This window comes from Oncorhynchus mykiss, chromosome 5, assembly GCF_013265735.2.
Source record: "Oncorhynchus mykiss isolate Arlee chromosome 5, USDA_OmykA_1.1, whole genome shotgun sequence".
NCBI classification, from domain to species: domain Eukaryota; kingdom Metazoa; phylum Chordata; class Actinopteri; order Salmoniformes; family Salmonidae; genus Oncorhynchus; species Oncorhynchus mykiss.
Window position 1 is genome coordinate 36,639,420 of NC_048569.1, and position 18,715 is coordinate 36,658,134.

Genomic DNA, 18,715 nt, shown 5'->3' on the forward strand with positions numbered 1-18,715 from the left:
CAATCTTGACCAATCAATTGGTTTTCTTCAAAACACATCCTGCAAGCTCAGTAACCAAGTGAATTACCAGGATACCCATTTTTTCTGGCTATTATTTTATAGCCTATGGGCAGCCCATTACAGGTAGGCCTACTAAAATGATAATAAAATGTACAATAGAGTCTGACATTGGAGAAAATAAAATCTCCACCCGACTGGGAGATAACCGCCCGTCTCTCTCTCTCTCTCTCTGTCTTGCTCTCTCTTTCCATATCAGCATCAGTGGCTCTGCAACTGTGTACTCACCACTGTTCAGGAAGGATATGAATGTGTCGAGAGCGCACTTGACAGAGGTTCTCAGTCTTTCAAGGAGTTCCCTTCTCCTTTTGCTCATCAGCACTTGAGGTACGATGCCTTTGATCAAATATATTTGTTTCCTTCATTTTTTAAAAATAATTATGACTTTCATTTTTTACCTCATAAGCAAGGTAGCCTAAGAGTTGTAGGATAAGTTCATTTGTGATGTACTATTATTAATTGCTATCATTCTTATCTTTACTATAAAAAGTGTTTGATCAAGTATTTATTTGGCTAAAATAATTTGTTGTTGATATTAATCAGGATATTACTGTGGTTATCATTATGTTCTGTAGTAAGTTGTTGTTGTAGTTATAATAGAAGTGGTAGTAAAATAAGTATAGCAAGAGTACACTAGTATTTTATTAGAACAAGATTCCACATTGAATTAATGTCTAAACCTTTATTTCATTCACCCTGCAGTTGTCCTTTTAGCAAATGTGAAAAAAAATGCCTGGAAACAATTACTCTGAATTGAATAAAAATGACTAGCAGGCAAGAAGATAATAAAATACAATAGTTCTCATTAACCCATACGTTATTGGAGCCCAAGAGGCCATTGGCATAAAGATATTGAGTTTTAAAATAATTGCATATTATTGAGTGTCAGCCAGGTAGCCACTAGAATTATTATTTTTTAAATAGAATGCGTTCATCTCACATTGCATCCATCTTTATCTCGATATAGTTGTATCTGTTAGCTTAGACAGTGTGTGTAATGTGGGTGTAATGCTTAGATGAATAATAGTCTAGATTCTCTACTTTGTCTCCAATCAGACCCACGATCCCCTGCGGCCCCTCATGATAAGTTCTATTGTTTTTGTGGCCACCACCCCCATCAAAGTTGCCCATCACTGCATCATATCATGTGAAATGTATGTATTAATCATTATAACACTCATTATTAACCAGAAGTATTTGTACATCAAATTGAGGGTTATGTAGGCATGTCAGCAATCTGAACTGTTTTATTTCATCAAAGCCAAAATTGTCAAGAACATATTTTTAAATAGCTTCTTAGCATAGAGCAATTTCTCAAGCAAGAATTTTTGCTAGGAATGTCTGGGAGTGGTCTGAGTGGGGAGGAGGAAACTGAAAACTAGCTGTTATTGGCAGAGATGTGGAACTCTCTTTCTTATTGGTCTATTAACCAATTTACTACCTGGGGATGTCAGATGAGGTAGTCATCTGGAATGCATTTCAATTAACTAGCTTTAATTAACTTAATTAGGTGGGACTGATAGGGCTGGTACAGTATACAGAAGGTAGCACATTTGGTAAAAGACCAAGTCCATATTATGGCAAGAAGAGCTCAAATAAGAAAAGAGAAACAACAGTCCATCATTACTTTAAGACATGAAGGTCAGTCAAACCGGTAAATTTCAAGAACTTTGAAGGTTTGTTCAAGTGGAGTCGGAAAAACCATCACGCGCTATGATGAAACTTGCTCTCATGAGGAACGCCACAGGAAAGGAAGACCCAAAGTTACCTCAGCTGCAGAGGATAAATTCATTAGAGTTTACCAGCCTCAGAAATTGCAGCCCAAATAAATGCATCAAGTAACTGACACATCTCAACATCAACTGTTCAGAGGAGACTGTGTGAATCAGGCCTTCGTGGTCAAATTTCTGCAAAGAAACCACAACTAAAGGACACCAATAAGAAGAAGAGAATTGCTTGGGCTAAGAAAAATGACCGGTGGAAATCTGTCCTTTGGTCTGATGAGTCCAAATTAGAGATTATTGGTTCCAACCGCAGTGTCTTTGTGAGACGCAGAGTAGGTGAAAGGATTATCTCCGCATGTGTGGTTCCCACCGTGAAGCATGGAGGAGGAGGTGTGATGGTGCTTTTCCGGTGACTGACAATGTCAGTGATTTATTTAGAATTCAATGCATACTTAACAGCATGGCTACCACAGCATTCCTCAGCAGTACATCCCATCTGGTTTGGGCTTAGTGGGACTATCATTTGTTTTTCAACAGAACTGGACGTGCTACCTGTCCCAGACCTGCTGTTTTCAACTCTCTAGAGACAGCAGGAGCGGTAGAGATACTCTCAATTATGGGCTATGAAAAGAAGCCAACTGACATTTACTCCTGAGGTGCTAACCTGTTGGACCCTCGACAACTACTGTGATTATTATTATTTGACCATGCGGGTCATTTATGAACATTTGAACATCTTGGCCATGTTCTGTTATAATCTCCACCCGGCACAGCCAGAAGAGGACTGGCAGCCCCTCATAGCCTGGCTCCTCTCTAGGTTTCTTCCTAGGTTTTGGCATTTCTATGGAGTTTTTCCTAGCCACCGTGCTTCTACACCTGCATTGCTTGCTGTTTGGGGTTTTAGGCTGGGTTTCTGTACAGCACTTTGAGATATCAGCTGATGTAAGAAGGGCTATATAAATACATTTTATTTTATTTTGATTTGAGAACAATGACCCAACTCACCTCCAGGCTGTGTAAGGGCTATTTGACCAAGAAGAAGAGTGATGGAGTGGTGCATCAGATGACCTGGCCTCCACAATCACCCCACCTCAACCCAATTGACATGGTTTGAGATGAGTTGGACCGCAGAGTGAAGGAAAAGCAGCCAATAAGTGCTCAGCATATGTGGGAACTCCTTCAAGACTGTTGGGAAAGCATTCCAGGTGAAGCTGGTTGAGAGAAGGCCAAGAGTTTGCAAAGCTGTCATCAAGGAAAAGGGCGGCTACTTTCATAGTTTTGTCTATACTATTATTTTACAATATGGAAAATAGTAAAAATAAAGAAAAACCCTTGATTGAGTAGGTGTGTCCAAACTTTTGACTGGCACTGTGTATACAACACAGGTAATCCCGTTTTTTGACTGCAATGGGCCTTTAATTGGCCATGCATGCACTTATCCTATAAGATATTTTTGTAGAAAATTCTTTACGTTTCACAAGAGCTTCCCCTCCCCAAAACTCGTTTCCCAAAAGCATTTGGAATACTGTGCAGCTGAGTCTATCTGAAGGGTTGGGAACATTTTCTCAATCACTCCAAAGCTAATTCACTTTAATAGACATACTGTAGCAAGCCCCACACTACAGGCATGTTCTGATTGATTAAAGTAATGTAGATAGTCATGGATCTTTTTTGGATTATTTGATTGATTAGGATCCCCATTAGCCGACGCCAATGGCGACAGCTAGTCTTACTGGGGTCCGACACATCACGAAAAATACAAAAAAGTACTTTACAATTTACATACAGTACATTTAAAAATATGAACATGTAGTTTTGTGTGTGCATCTATCAGTTACACATACATGTTAGTACATACACACAACAAGTAGGTCACATGGGGAGAGACGTTGTGAGGTGTTGCTTTATTTGTTTTTTTTAAACAATCAAAGCAAAGGTTTGCTGTTCACTTGGGCTATATAAGATGAAGGGAGTTCCATGCACTCATGGCTCTGTATAGTACTGTACGTTTCCTTCAATTTGTTCTGGACCTGGGGACTATCATACTCGTAACCAATCATCGAAGGGAAAAAGTCATGTAAAAGCAAAAGTTAAAGTCTGTTTGACTTTGTTGATGAATATATACTGTACATTAATGTATGATCTACTGTGTATCATTCACATGTTTGAATGCCGTTCATTTCCAGTTGTGATGAATATACCGGTAGTTAAAATACATTTTTGCTTATTGTTTGTCACTAAAACTTTCCCAACCTCTGTGCTCTGACTCTTTCAGGGTAAGGTGCTAAGAGGCTGCTACCCAGGGCTCCCTATTGCTGTGCGGTTAATCAGATACAGTATGGACGGCAGTGGCAGTGGCTGGACTGGAGGTCTGCTGCCCTCTGTTAGCGAGAAGACAACAGAGGAGCACTCGGTCTTTGAGATGGCTGTTCAGAATGACTCGGCCAACCACAGCTCCCTGTTTGCAGACGTGGCTCTGCTGCAGAGCTTCAAGCTGCTCATCATCCCCTGCTACTCCCTGGTGGTGGTGGTGGGTGTGTTGGGGAACTACCTGTTGCTCTACGTCATCTGCCGCACTCGCAAGATGCACAATGTCACCAACTTCTTCATAGGGAACCTGGCCTTCTCAGACATGCTGATGTGTGTGACCTGTGTACCCTTAACCCTGGCCTATGCATTCAACCCTCGTGGCTGGGTGTTTGGGAGGTTCATGTGCTACCTGGTGTTCCTGATCCAGCCGGTTACCGTCTATGTGTCTGTCTTCACCCTCACCGCCATCGCTGTTGACAGGTGAGTGTACCCACTTTGACTCGAGAGAACGAAAAGCCCATGGGTTTTCAAAGGGCAGTTTCAAATGAAGTGAAACACATGAACTGTGAAAATAAAAATAAATTAAACACCACATCTGGAATAATGACGTTGTAATTGTTGATCTATATCTATGATTTTTTTTTCTTCAATTCATTCAAATGAATACTGCTGTGCACTTTCCCTGCCAGGTACTACGCCACTGTGCATCCTCTGAAGAAGCGTACCTCTGTGTCCACCTGTGCTTACGTCCTGTCAGGGATCTGGCTGCTGTCCTGTGGCCTGGTGGCTCCGGCCGTGGCCCACACGTACCACGTGGAGTTCAGAGAGGAGGGCCTCACTATCTGTGAGGAGTTCTGGCTGGGACAGGAGAAGGAGAGGCTAGCCTACGCCTACAGCACCCTGCTGGTTACCTATGTCCTGCCACTCTCCGCTGTCTGCACCTCCTATCTCTGCATCTCTTTCAAGCTGAGGAACTGCGTGGCGCCGGGACATCGGTCCCGAGACCAGGCAGAGGCACAGCGAGCCCGAAAGCGAAAGATCTTCCGTCTGGTGGCATTAGTGGTGGCGGCCTTCGGGGTGTGCTGGCTGCCCATCCATGTGTTCAACGTGCTGCGTGATATCGATATCCGCCTAATCAACAAGCGCCACTTCCTGCTCATTCAGCTGCTGTGCCACCTGTGTGCCATGAGCTCCTCCTGCTGTAACCCCTTCTTGTATGCCTGGCTGCACGACCGCTTTCGTGCTGAGCTGCGCAAGATGTTCACCTGCCACCACCGCATCGGCATCCCCACCAACCACTGTGCTATGGCCAGTGTGGTCCTCTGACTGTGCAGGGACAAGGAGATAGAAGAGACACAAGACCTGTGATACCTGTGTAAGCATGTTGTAGGTCCAATTTCCTGATAATGTTCATGTTTGTTGGTGACCTAATGTAGACATAACAAGAGATCATCATGAACAATACAGGAAATCTTGGAATTACAGCTGATTATAGAGATATGAGGTGGTTTCCTCATTGTTCATAGGTAAATCAATTGAACACAAATTCGGTGATTGACGAAATAATCATTAAATTAGCAGATTGAACAACAATAAGAAGAAGGTGAAATTCAAGAGACAAAAAGAGCAAGAGACGAGGGACGAGAGATGAGAGACGAGAGAGAGGGAGAGAGGGAGGGAAAGAGGGAGAGAGGGAGAGAGGAAGAGAGAGAGAGAGAGAGAGAGAGAGAGAGAGAGAGAGGGAGGGAGAGAGAGAGGGAGAGAGGGAGAGAGAGAGGGAGAGCGAGAGAGAGAGAGAGAGAGAGAGAGGGAGAGAGGAAGAGAGGAAGAGAGAGAGAGAGAGAGAGAGAGAGAGAGAGAGAGGGAGGGAGAGAGAGAGAGAGGGAGAGAGGGAGAGAGGGAGAGAGAGAGGGAGAGAGAGAGAGAGAGAGGGAGAGAGAGAGAGAGAGAGAGAGAGAGAGAGAGAGAGAGAGAGAGAGAGAGAGAGAGAGAGAGAGAGATTAATGTCCATGAGAGATTAATGTTTAACACTAGGAGAAAACAGTAGCACTGTAAGAGGTTTTGTAAATAATACCATTAGTTAAGTAATCATCACAGTAGTTGCTACAGGAAGACATCTTCCATTCATCCAGATGGACAGCTGTCTGCTGAAGTTAGAGCGCAGCACTCAGTGGACAGACTATACAATGTCAACTCAACTCAGTGTCCAGTATGCTTCTGTCTGTTGTGTTAATAGTCAACTGCAGGTTTGGTCCCTAGTCTAGATGTAACATAGTAAATGTAAATCTGTAAAGACCCAAATTAGTATGATATGATACGTTTGGTATGGTTACAAACAGAAAGTAGGGTGGTTGGTCGGGGTGGATGGGTTCTAAAGCGAACGTCTACTAACCCAAGGTTGCGTGTTCGAATCTTATCACGGACAACTTTAGATAATTAGCAACTGTGCAACTACTTACTACTATTTAGCTACTTTGTAACTACTTAGCATTTTACCTTCCCCTAATCATAACCTTAACCCTTTAACCTAACTCCTAACCCTCACCCTAACCTTAACCCTTTAACCTAACTCCTAACACTCACCCTAACCTTAACACCTAACCCCCAGCAAATGTTAGCCACCTAGCTAATGTTAGCTACAACAAATTGGAATTCGTAACATATCATACATTTTGCAAATTCAGAACATATTGTACGAATTGCAATTCATAACATATTATACGATTTGCAATTCCTAACCTATTGTACAAATGCAATTCGTAATGCATCATACGAATTGTAATTCGGAATATATCATACAAAATGGATAATGGACATCCACAAACTAATACATACCATACCCAGAAGTCAAATATCATACTTGGATTTACATTTACTATGTTACGTCTAACTGAGTCCAGGTTGGACTGCACATCCCTGGAGCACTGCTGAATGATGCGATTACAGATCTCGCTGTCTGCACCCTGTGAATAAACATGCTTAATAAAACAGTAGGTGAGCTTTTTTCCCCTATGGTTAAATTCTTCATTTTATTGCAGTCTTCTCAGTCTCTTACATATCTTTGTTTGTGGGGAATGTACCACGCCTCTGAAAATAGTCATTCAGAATTAGGTGTTAGTTAGGCATTTGCTAAGATCATGCTTGCCACTGCATGATTGCATTATTGACTGATTATTATAACTCCAGAAAGTTTCACTCAGGTGTTGATTCTCATTGGGTTTTTTTTTAGACAAACCACAAGACTACCCACTTTCAATACATTTAAGCAAAATGGTGGTTTGCTGAAGTTGTTATGTATCCCTTTGTAATAAATGGCCTTCTGTGGTTTGTGTCATGCTATATAAAATGCCTGTCCTTATTAAGTGATTGCATGCAATTATGTGTAAAATTCTCAATAAACGAACACTGACAATTGGCCAATTTGTTTTCTTGAATTCCCTTTGGAAGTGCTAATAAGCTTAAAAGGGTAGTGCAGTCAAAAATGTGATTTTTGTGTAATTGCCTGGAATTTCTGCCTGTTCAGGTGGGATGGAGATTTTGAACCCAGATCTGATCAGATTATTCTGACCAATGACACATACATTTATATTTTAGTCATTTAGCAGATGCTCTAATCCAGAGTGATTTACAGTTAGTGCATTCATCTTAAGATAGCTAGGTTGGACAACCACATATCTCAGTCATAGTAAGTATATTTTTCCTAAATAAAGTAGTTATCAACAAAGTCAGGGATAGTAGGGGGAAAAGTCAAGTACATGTGTTAGTTCAAGAAAGGCACGTTTTTTTGTGGGTGGGGAGGGGGTGCTGTGGGATTATTTATGATACGCTTTGAAGAAGCAAGGTAAGGAGGGCCAGATCCTCTTACTGCTCCGTAGGTAAGTACCATGGTCTTGTAGTGGATGCGAGCTTCAACTGGAAGCCAGTGAGGTGTGCAGAGAAGCGGGGTGACATAGGAGAACCTGGGAAGGTTGAACACTAGGCAGGCTGAGCTTGCTGAGCTTGAGGTAGTAGGCCAAAATCTAAGCTGAGATATCTGCCAGGCAAGCAGAGATATGTGTCAGAAAGATAGAAGGAGAAAAGTAGCTGAGTGTCATCCGCATTGCAATGACAGGAGAGACCATGTAAGGATATGACGTAGCTGAGTGACTTGGTGTATAGAGAGAAGAGGGGAGGGCCTAAAACCGAGCCAGTAGTGAGAGTACGTGGTGCAGACACATATTCTCTCCACGTAGGTAGGATGCAATCCAAGAGCATGCAGAGCCTGAGACACCCAGCCCTGAGAGGGTGGAGAGGAGGATCTGAGCGTTCACGGTGTCGAAGGCAGCAGATAGATCTAGGAGGAGGAGAACAGAGGAGAGAGAGTCCGCTTTGGCAGTGCAGAGAGCCTCCGTGACACAGAGAAGAGCAGTCTTGGTTGAGTGACAGGTCTTGAAGCCTGACTGGTTAAGGTCAAGAAGATCATTCTGAGAGCGATAGCGAAACAGTTGGTCAGACCAGAGAATCTTGAGTCTTTAAATTGTCTTTTGTCAAACTCCAAGCGGGCTGTCGTGTGCCTTTTACTGAGGAGTGGCTTCCGTCTGGCCAATCTACCATAAAGGCCTGATTGGTGGAGTGCTGCAGAGATGGTTGTCCTTCTGGAAAGTTCTCCCATCTCCACAGAAGAACTCTGGTGCTGACCTGACCAAGGCAGGTCCCCCGATTGCTCAGTTTGGCTGTGAGGCCAGCTCAAGGAATAGTCTTGGTGGATCCAAAAATATTCCATATTTCCCCAGATTTGTGCCTCGACACAATCCTGTCTAGGCGCTCAACGGGCAATTCCTTTGACATCATGGCTTGGTTTTTGCGCTGACATGCTGTGGGACCTTATATAGACAGATGTGTGCCTTTCCAAGTCATGTACAATCAATTGAATTTATCACAGGTGGACTCCAAACAAGTTGTAGAAACATCTCAAGGATGATCAATGGAAACAGGATGCACCTGAGCTCAATTTCGAGTCTCATAGCAAAGGGTCTGAATTTTTACATTGGGACAGACACAGTGGCGGTTTTAGCATGGTCACGTCCTGACCATAGAAAACCTGTATTTTCTATGGTAGAGATTAAATGCACTATAAAGGTGACAAATTATCCCCATAAACTGTTAGGGCCTACATTAAGCTGTCCCAACAGCAGACCTTTCAATTCAGCACCATTCACCAAGTGAATCCTTACCACCACTACACCTGGCTATCATTGGAGCCTTGTCTGGCAGCAAAACAGTTCATTCAGCCTCATTTACTGCCTTTAAAAAATGTATAGCTGATAGGGCTGACTTTCTTAAACAAATGTGGTTTCTACTGATAATTGAGATGTACAAACTATGGCATAAGGGAACGACGTGTGGATAAGAGGCAATCCATAATTTCGATTAAGACAATGATAATGAGCGAGCTAGGATGGATGTGGTCAATATAACTATTTGTTCAACACTTTTGAAATGTACAGCGATAGAATTCAGAACATGGGCCATTCTTACAGTATTCTCCCTGTACACCAAGTCAGAACTGTAGGATAAATAAAGGGGGCATATACTGCAAGCAGACAATGAAAGGTCTTACAATATTTGATGATTACATCAATGATTTCTCTGAAACAGGCTACAGGCATCATGTGCACCACCAATTCAGAACAGTAGGCTAAGGAACTAAATTATTAGGGTGAGGCACATGGGCTACTAACAGCTTACTACACAACATACACTTAGTATTACTTTATTAACTACAGTATACACATCTCCCTGGCATATTACATAAATTATGCAGCAGCATACAATACATTTTTGGACTCAACTTGGACTCAACTGGTACTCACTTCAATAGGAATGTGGCGCTCAGTCGTTCTTGTGGGCACATGTTGTCGTCAAACTTTCTCATCAAAGTCTGGCATTCTCTGGATTTGTGGTGCTTTCAAGACAACTGGGAACTCTGAAAAAAACAAGATTGAATCATGACGTCAGTGATCTTCATGTTACCCCTCTAAAAAAAGGCCCAAGTTCCCGATATGGAAATCTGAGTTGGATGACAGTTCAAAACATATTTTCCCAGTCAGAGCTAGTTTTTGTTCGAGTTCCCAGTTGTCTTGAACTCACTGAAGTCTGAGATTTCCCAGTTCCGAGTTTCCAGTTGTTTTGAATGGGGCATAAGCAGGGGCGAAGCCAGAGGGGTGTCCGGTGGGCACTGGACACCCCTGACATCTGATTGGTCACCCTGGGTGCCACCTCAAAATTGAATTCCCTACTGGCAGTTTGATGCTGATTGACATCTCATTTCACCGGTTGTTGAAAAAAGCATTTATTTTGACGTTAGGTGGCGCATTTTTCAAATCGAGGACGAGGAAGAGAGAATATTAATGTTGGTTGCGAGATACAGAAGAATACGAATAAGAATAACATACAGAAGAAGAAGAGAGAATATTTCCACAGCTCCACAAGCTCTTTTCGGATTGGCGAAAGCATCATATTTGAAGTAAGTTTTAAGGTTTAGCATCGGGTTTAGGTTTCCTGAACAACTTTTATGAAAGTTGAGTCGCTGTGTAAGTTAACGTTAGACCTTTGGCTCCATTAACAAAGACAGTTAATCAGAGAAGAGGGAGCCTAACATTATGTTCACATCTGTGCTAGTAATACACGCATATACAGTGCAGTGTCGTAAGTTACAGTATATGAATGGTTAACTAATGTGGGGTAATTAGTAGGCTACATCTGTCAGGCAAGTTAACATTCAGCAATTTGAAATCCATTAACTCCGTTAGATTTTTGTACTTGAACTCAAAACGAGCAATTGTTATTATTATCAATATGTTAACGTTACTCAAAAGATTACCACAATTTGCAGATAGGCTGTTTGCTATCGTAAAGGTGTACGAAATTATAGTTAGCTAAGTTACTTACTGCAGAGCAGAGCTAGCCATGATCTAACAGTAATTTAGGCTGGTAGTTGATTTTAAGGTACAGTTATGATAATGGGGATTTGTGATTAAGATTGAGATTGGCCTAAAATGTGGGTAATTGGATGCTTAGACTGTCTTATTTTTGCATAGGGTAAATTAAACATGAAAAGAAATGGAGAGATATCAGACTTCTTTTTAAATAAGCACAAACAGGCAGATCAGGTGCAAACAGACCCCAGCCCTTACATCACCACCGAATCCCAGAGCAGCTCCCTACCTGAGGCTAGTCAGAGTCAGGCTAATCAGTCAGTGTGGTCAAACTTCACAAGGACCCAGTCTACCACCACCACGTCAGAGCATCTACCAGGCAGTCAGTCACATGCCCAGTTCAGAATTTAAGTTTAGCTTAATCTTGTAATAGATGATTTTGTCAGATTAAGCCTCACTTTAAAATGTTGGTTGTTGATTCATTTGTTTTCTTGTTTTGATGGCTGTGGCATTTTTATTGTGATTATACACAAATTATTCTTGTGTTATTTTAATGTAATAGATGTATCAAGGAATGACACAGAGACCTGACTCTGAGCTAGACAGTGAGCCAGAGCTGCCAGGAGATGTCATCGAGTCCCTCCCAACTGCGTCAAGCACCAGATATGCTGTTCCAAAAGGACCCAATGGTAGGCCAAGCCTATACTATTATATTATACTACACATTATAGTTAGCAGCTGTTAGTATATAATCTTGTGGATCCCTTAATTATACATTTCCATAGAGATATGACACATTATTTAACGTGTATTTCAGACATTTCAAGATCCAGAGAAGTGGGTCTGGTACAGCCGTGTTTGAAAACATTTCCCAGAACTCAGCATGGCACTAGGAAAAGAGCTCCTGTTATTAGGACATTTAATGGCTTGAATATTCTGTAAGTCAAGATTCGACTTAATGTTTCACTTGTAGGCATTTTTTCTCTGCCCAATACACCTGAATCGGCCTTCACATCCCAGTCATGATTTTTTAACTGGAAAAAGGCGCTGTTTAAAGATTCTGGGTTTAAGCTCCATTCAAAGGCAGAGCATCATATCAATACTATGTATGCTTGGAATCAGCATAAATGGACTATTGACAGCAACTCATCAATGTTAGATGTCATCAATGAGGACCGTAAAAAAAAAAAAAGGAAAACTGCACTTATATTAAAACAATTTCAGATGTGCTTCTATTAACTGCCACTCAAAATATAGCGCAGAGAGGTAATCGAGTCTGATGTTGCTCACAAATAAACTTTGATTTGATGTTTATCCTTTAAAGCTTGGAAAAGACACCCTTAAACCACGACTTGGACAACACACCGTCTCCACTGTATAGCAGGCTAGTGATTGCTTTGCAAAGCTTGTAGTTAGCCACTGATTCCTTCCAAACCACTCATTGTTGAATTTGCGATTTCCAACTTGTTGTGTAATGTTTATGTCCAATGACCTATGAGCACTGATACATTTATCTATAATTTCTCGTCATAAGGATTGAAAAGGATTTGCCAGTAGATTGTCGACTTGATTCATGAAGACGTAGATTTTGCAGTGATGTAGTGTCCCCATGAGTGACAGAACACTGAGCCAATCACGACGCAACTAGAGAACATTACCAACAACTGCGCTCTGTATTTTCCACTGGCTGCCCCACCACCACAGAAAGCACTGAACTAGGCTGAAACACCTGCATTTTGGAGCTGCCTTACTCAAGAAAATAAAAAGAGAACATGTTTGTATGCAGCTTTATTAACTCAATTAATATGATTTTTTTTCATTTTATGTTTGCAAACTGATAGGTGACACGTATTATTGCCAAAATAACTTGCAAAACAGGCACAAAAAAACAATAAAGGTATTATATACAGTGTATACAGTACCTGTCAAAAGTTTGCACACATCTACTCATTCAAGGTTTTTTTTATTATTATTTTTTTTACTATTTTCTACATAGTAGAATAATATTGAAGACATTAAAACTATGAAATAACACATATGGAATAGTATGTGCTCCACAAACTATAGTTTTGGAAAGTAGGTTAGGACATCTACTTTGTGGATGACACAACTAGTTTTTCCAACAAATGTTTACAGACAGATTATTTCACTTATTGTTCCAGGAAATTATGTCATGGCTTTAGAAGCTTCTGATAGGCTAATTGACATCATTTGAGTCAATTGGAGGTGTACCTGTCAATGTATTTCAAGGCCTACCTTCAATCTCTGCCTCTGCTTGACATCATGGAAAAATCAAAAGAAATCAGTCAAGAACTCAGAAAAACATTTTTGACCTCCACAAGTCTGATTCATCCTTGGGAGCAATTTCCAAATGCCTGAATGTACCACGTTCATCTGTACAAACAATAGTACGCAAGTATAAACACCATTGGACCACGCAGCCGTCATACCGCTCTGTCTCCTAGAGATTAACATACTGTGGTGCGAAAAGTGCCAATCAATCCCAGAACAATACCAAAGGACCTTGTGAAGATGCTGGAGGAAACAGGTACAAAAGTATCTATATCCACAGTAAAACAAGTCCTATATCGACATAACCTGAAAGGTCGCTCAGCAAGGAAGAAGCCACTGCTCCAAAATCACCATAAATAAAGCCAGACTACAGTTTGCAACTGCACATGGGGACAAAGATCATACTTTTTGGAGAAATGTCCTCTGGTCTGATGAAACAAAAATAGAACTGTTTGGCCATAATGACCATCGTTATGTTTGTAGGAAAAAATGGGAGGCTTGCAAGCCGAAGAATACCATCCCAACCGTGAAGCACAGGAGTGGCAGCATCATGTTGTGGGGGTGCTTTCCTGCAGGAGGGACTGGTGCACTTCACAAAATAGATGGCATCATGAGGAGGGACAATTATGTGGATATATTGAAGCAACATCTCAGGACATCAGTCAGGAAGTTAAAGCTTGGTCGCAAATGGGTCTTCCAAATGGACAATGACCCCAAGCATACTTCCAAAGTTGTGGCAAAATGGCTTAAGGACAACAAAGTCAAGGTATTGGAGTGACCATCACAAAGCCCTCACCTCAATCCTATAGACGATTTGTGGGCAGAACTGAAAAAGCGTGTGCGAGCAAGGAGGCCTTACAAACCTGACTCAGTTACACCCGCTCTGTCAGGAGGAATGGGCCAGAATTCACCCAACTTATTGTGGGAAGCTTGTGGAAGGCTACCCGAAACATTTGACCCAAGTTAAACAATTTAAAGGCAACGCTACCAAATACTAATTGAGTGTATGTAAACTTCTGACCCACTGGGAAGGTGATGAAAGAAATAAAAGCTGAAATAAATAGTTATCTCTTCTATTTTTCTGACATTTCACATTCTTAAAATAGAGTGGTGATCCTAACTGACCTAAAACAGGGAATTTTTACTTGGATTAAATGTCAGGAATTGTGAAGAACTGAGTTTAAATGTATTTGGCTAAGGTGTATGCAAACTTCCGACTTCAACTGCATTTCTATCAAATCAGAACTGGAATGTTTACCAAAAGTATACTAGACATTTATAGAATAAATCATATACCTAGTTTGTTTCTGTGACAAACAGTGAATTAGTTATTGATTTATCCCACTTTAAATGGCTTCTTATAGATGTTAAGTAGTTCTATAAACCAAAACTCAAATCTTTCCTCAAAACAAAGGTTGTAATAGTATGCTAGACATTTATAGAATAAATCATATCTAGTTTTATGATTCAAACAGTGAATTCATTATTGATTTTTACATTTTAAAATGGCTTTTAGCGAATGTCAAACGTCCAAACGTGTGAATATAAAACCAACTTTACCTCGGTCGTCTACGTGGTCAGGCTTCTCACGTAATGTTACACCTTCGTTATCGTTCAGGGGACGCGCCGCTGTAACAGACAAGCTGTCTTTCCAGAGAGTGCGCTGATGCTGTAACGAGTAAGTTGGTTGTCTCTTCTTTCTTCAGTCGCGTGCTGCATTCTGTTGTTATGTGAATGATTGGCTGAGCCTTGGATACAGCCAGTATTGCTCCAAACGCGCATCACTCACTCACAGCCAGTAAGGATCCAAACCCCCCTCCTTTCCCAAACTTTTCTCGTCAAATCTACACAAATCACGTAGGTCATCTATTTTGGATTCAAAACAGCAAATTTCAACAAAAAGGTGACTGGTTTGCCTCCCTGTGATAAGTGTGTGAATTGGACCATTTTCCTGTCCTGCTAAGCATTCAAAATGTTATGAGTACTTTTGGGTGTCATGGAAAATTAAGTAAAAAGTACATTATTTTCTTTAGGAATGTAGTAAAGTAAAAGTTGTCGAAAATATAAATAGTAAAGTACAGATACCCCAAAAAACTACTTAAGTACTGCTTTAAAGTATTTAGACTTATAAGTACTTTACACCACTGATCATTTCCTGTTTCTATCAGCCCGGTCGTGACTTTTTTCCCATGCGTCAAGAAATTCATTCGCATGAAATGTTTGGATTAGGTATGGGCAACTTTGATGGGGGTGGGGGCAACAAAACATCTGAACTCATCATGAGGGGCTGCAGTGGCTAGCGGGTCTCCATACCCACATAGTCAGAACCGGCCCTAGCCTTTTGGGGCCCCTATATTCTACGTTGGTTCAACGCCATTTAATTGAAATTACGTGGAAATTGATTTAACCAGTGTGTGCCCAGTGGGATATGAATGGACTGACAAGAGGAGTACATGGAGAGGCAAGACTACAGGTAGACAATAACTAGAATGCACTAATCCAAGTTTAAAAAAATATGTATACTTTATTGTGACAAGTACACAGTGACTGTCCACAAATCCCACCTGTGGTTGCTATGGTAACAGTCCTCTCACCACAACATCAGTAAAAAAAAACAGAACGTGGCTTCAGAAAGTTAAACCCTAGATGACTAATGCCGAACTTATGTAAAAAGGAATATAAATATTTTAGGCTGACAGCTGTAAACAACAGTGCTGACTGTTTGAAAAAACTATTTTAGGCTACAGGCTGTGACAACATTGACACTAATTAGGCGAATGTGCTCCAAAATCACTGACAGCCGGCCTGAGATGATGAACTGAGTTTAGGCCACTGTAATTAGTCAAATAGATAATTTGCAAAGAACCAAAGCTAAGGAGTCTATTGGGCCACTTCAAGTACTGTATATGGGCTTGTTTTCCAGTTTGAAGTATAGATCATTTAGTAACATATTTGGATGCACACACACCTTCAATGCAATAAAATTGATCAGCCAAAGAAGAATCTTTCAAATAAACTAACACATTAAGGATACAATCACCATTAAAATTAATATAGTCCTAAACACTGTTGGTGAGTGTTTTGAAATAAGTAGATTTAATGAGTTGCCTTATGACCTGAAGGGTACAAGAGATTATTCAATATTCATACAAAATAAATAGCCAAATCGTTGTATTATAATGCATTACAGATCAGACAGCGCAGTATAGCTAAGTCACCTGGTTACAATGTGATCCCTTCCTGTCATAACTCATCATCAGAGGAAGCTAATGCCTCTTTAGCCTCAACATAGTCTCTGATCTCCTGAGGAGTACGGATGTAACTGTCAATCTCACTGTCTGAGATCTCCTCATCACCAGTCACCTCCACCACCGGGACCTGCACCCTCCTTATCTTAGCATACCTCACAGAAGGGGGTTCAAACAAACTCCTCTTACCAGAGTTTGGTACTGAGGGCTGGCTGTGCTGAGAGTCTGTGCCAGGCCCCGTATGTGGCAACCCCTCCATTATAACAGTGTATGTCAGGTCAACATCTCCTTGTTGCTGGACGCTCCCGGTGTCTGGCTCCCCCACAAAGGGTTCTTTAGGGGTCTTCCCTGGGGTCTGGGATGAAGCTGCACCCTCCAGGCAGGGCGTGTTGGTGTGGGATCCAGGTAGGGAGTCCTCTAAACTTGGTGGGAGTACTGATTCAGAGGCCAGGGCTTCCTCATGACTGCTCAGGGCCCTCCTCAGTAGGGTGAGTCTATGGTTCAGGATGTCATCCACCATCTGGATCACAGTCTGGGGTGTCACCTCATCCCCACTCAGCCAGGGCAGCTCCTGGCCCAGCTTACAGAGCACCTCCTTCAGCTCGGTCACCCGCTTCGGAGCTATGGAGGACTTGGTCACCTTGGCCATCTGGCAAAACCTGGCCAGTGTGTATTTGAGCCGGGTCTGTGTGGGTTTCAGGGACTGCCAAGCCAGGAAGATGGAGGCCGTGAGGATGGGGATGGGCTGGCGGCCAGTCACTAGCCAGGCATCTGCAGCCAGCTCCAACAGGACAGCAGCTCGCTTTGTCAAATCCTTGGAGGACTCCGACAACTCTTCATGGACATGTTGAGGACTTAGTTTGTATCTGACAGAGAAAGGAGAGAAAAGACAGTTTCTCAATAAACATCAAATGTCTACCTAATAACAACATGTGCTATGTCAGGCAATTTATTTATCATCAGGCAATCAAGGCTAATGTTTATAGTTGAGGTGATTGACTTACGCCTGACAGTGTGTCTCCAGTAGGTTAATGATACTGGCGGGGGGAGCCTCTATCTTCAGAGTCTTCACCATCTCCTGGTAGACCACGCCTATCAGCCTGGGGTTCGCCTCCAGGAGACAACAAATGGTTCCCATGGCGATGGGCCAGCTGTGCTGCCTGCAGGTCGCCAGCACGCAGCATCCTGCCAGAACCTCTTTCTTCTGCAGACTAACCCTGATGAAGTTAGGGTGCTCATAGGCCTGCTTAAAATGGGTCTCTGCAGTCTCCTCCATGAGGAAAGTGAGTCTGAGAATACGACAGAGAGCACGCACCCGGTGTATGCCTGTTTGGAGGAAGTGATACATTATTGCCAGCCAAACATGATTAAAATACACAGCATTTTGTGATATCCAACCCTCACATTGTGTCAGAAACAGGTAGTCAGTAGTTCTACAGGGAAACGGTGCAGTTCCTACCATTGATTAGATTCCGGCATGGCTTCTTGTCCACTTCTGTGCTATTACTGTATCTTACATCTACAGGACCAAAACAAGCAGACAAGGAAATACAAACAAAGTGTTCAATTAAATCAGTCACAATATAGACAGCAGGCATGTGGAATAGCCTTAGAGAAGAATGCATGACCTACACTCAGTAGGAAAGCACATTCTTAGCTGCATAAATATTTGTGCTAAGATGGTGACAGATAAACCTGTAAGTTAGATAACTAACGTTAGCTACCTGTGCCCTGTGTCTCTTCACTTCGGGTAGTGGTGAGTAGACCTTCGGATACCACAGCGCCACAATCTGCACATACAAGTTGTGGCTGTGAATAATGTTCGTCGTCCACTATGTCGAGCGAGCCACACTCCGGACACTTCAGACCGACAGTAGCCATCTTCAGGTTGATGTATGTTGGTTAAAGTTAGCTAGCAAATCATAAACTTGTGAGTCAATACCATTCATGTGCTGTGAACGACCAATGAACGTTTCGAGTTCTTAATGTGAGCTCAGCCTTTATAGTCCGTGTAGGAACAAGGCACCCTTACTTTCGTTCCGCTATTGAAAACTACTGCAACGTTCTATTGGAACAGCGCATTTTATCCATACATTACGTTCATCGTGTGTAATCGATGCGTCAAGCTTTATTTAAAGGTTTATCACAAGATATTAATACACACTTT

At 41.9% G+C, this 18,715-nt stretch overlaps 2 protein-coding genes and 1 long non-coding RNA gene across 3 annotated transcripts; 2 read left to right on the forward strand and 1 right to left on the reverse strand.

Annotated features, from left to right (window-relative positions):
* The first annotated feature begins 236 nt into the window (after positions 1–236).
* LOC110523714 (prolactin-releasing peptide receptor-like) lies at positions 237–5,779 on the forward strand. Its single transcript, XM_021602653.2, has 3 exons — positions 237–384; positions 4,057–4,571; positions 4,781–5,779. Exons 2-3 carry the CDS (start codon positions 4,120–4,122, stop codon positions 5,415–5,417), a joined length of 1,089 nt encoding a protein of 362 aa, XP_021458328.1. The 5' UTR covers positions 237–384; positions 4,057–4,119; the 3' UTR covers positions 5,418–5,779.
* A 4,749-nt stretch (positions 5,780–10,528) lies between these two features.
* LOC110522857 lies at positions 10,529–12,331 on the forward strand. The gene is made up of 3 exons (XR_002473377.2): positions 10,529–10,596; positions 11,571–11,697; positions 11,826–12,331. It is a non-coding gene; the product is annotated as an uncharacterized LOC110522857 (long non-coding RNA).
* A 3,467-nt stretch (positions 12,332–15,798) lies between these two features.
* Positions 15,799–18,594, reverse strand: brf2 (BRF2 RNA polymerase III transcription initiation factor subunit). The gene is made up of 4 exons (XM_021602655.2): positions 18,273–18,594; positions 18,008–18,067; positions 17,553–17,874; positions 15,799–17,414 (listed from the first exon to the last, which is right to left on the reverse strand). The coding sequence occupies exons 1-4, from the start codon at positions 18,427–18,429 to the stop codon at positions 16,544–16,546; spliced, it is 1,410 nt and encodes a 469-aa protein (XP_021458330.2). The 5' UTR covers positions 18,430–18,594; the 3' UTR covers positions 15,799–16,543.
* Positions 18,595–18,715: the final 121 nt, after the last annotated feature.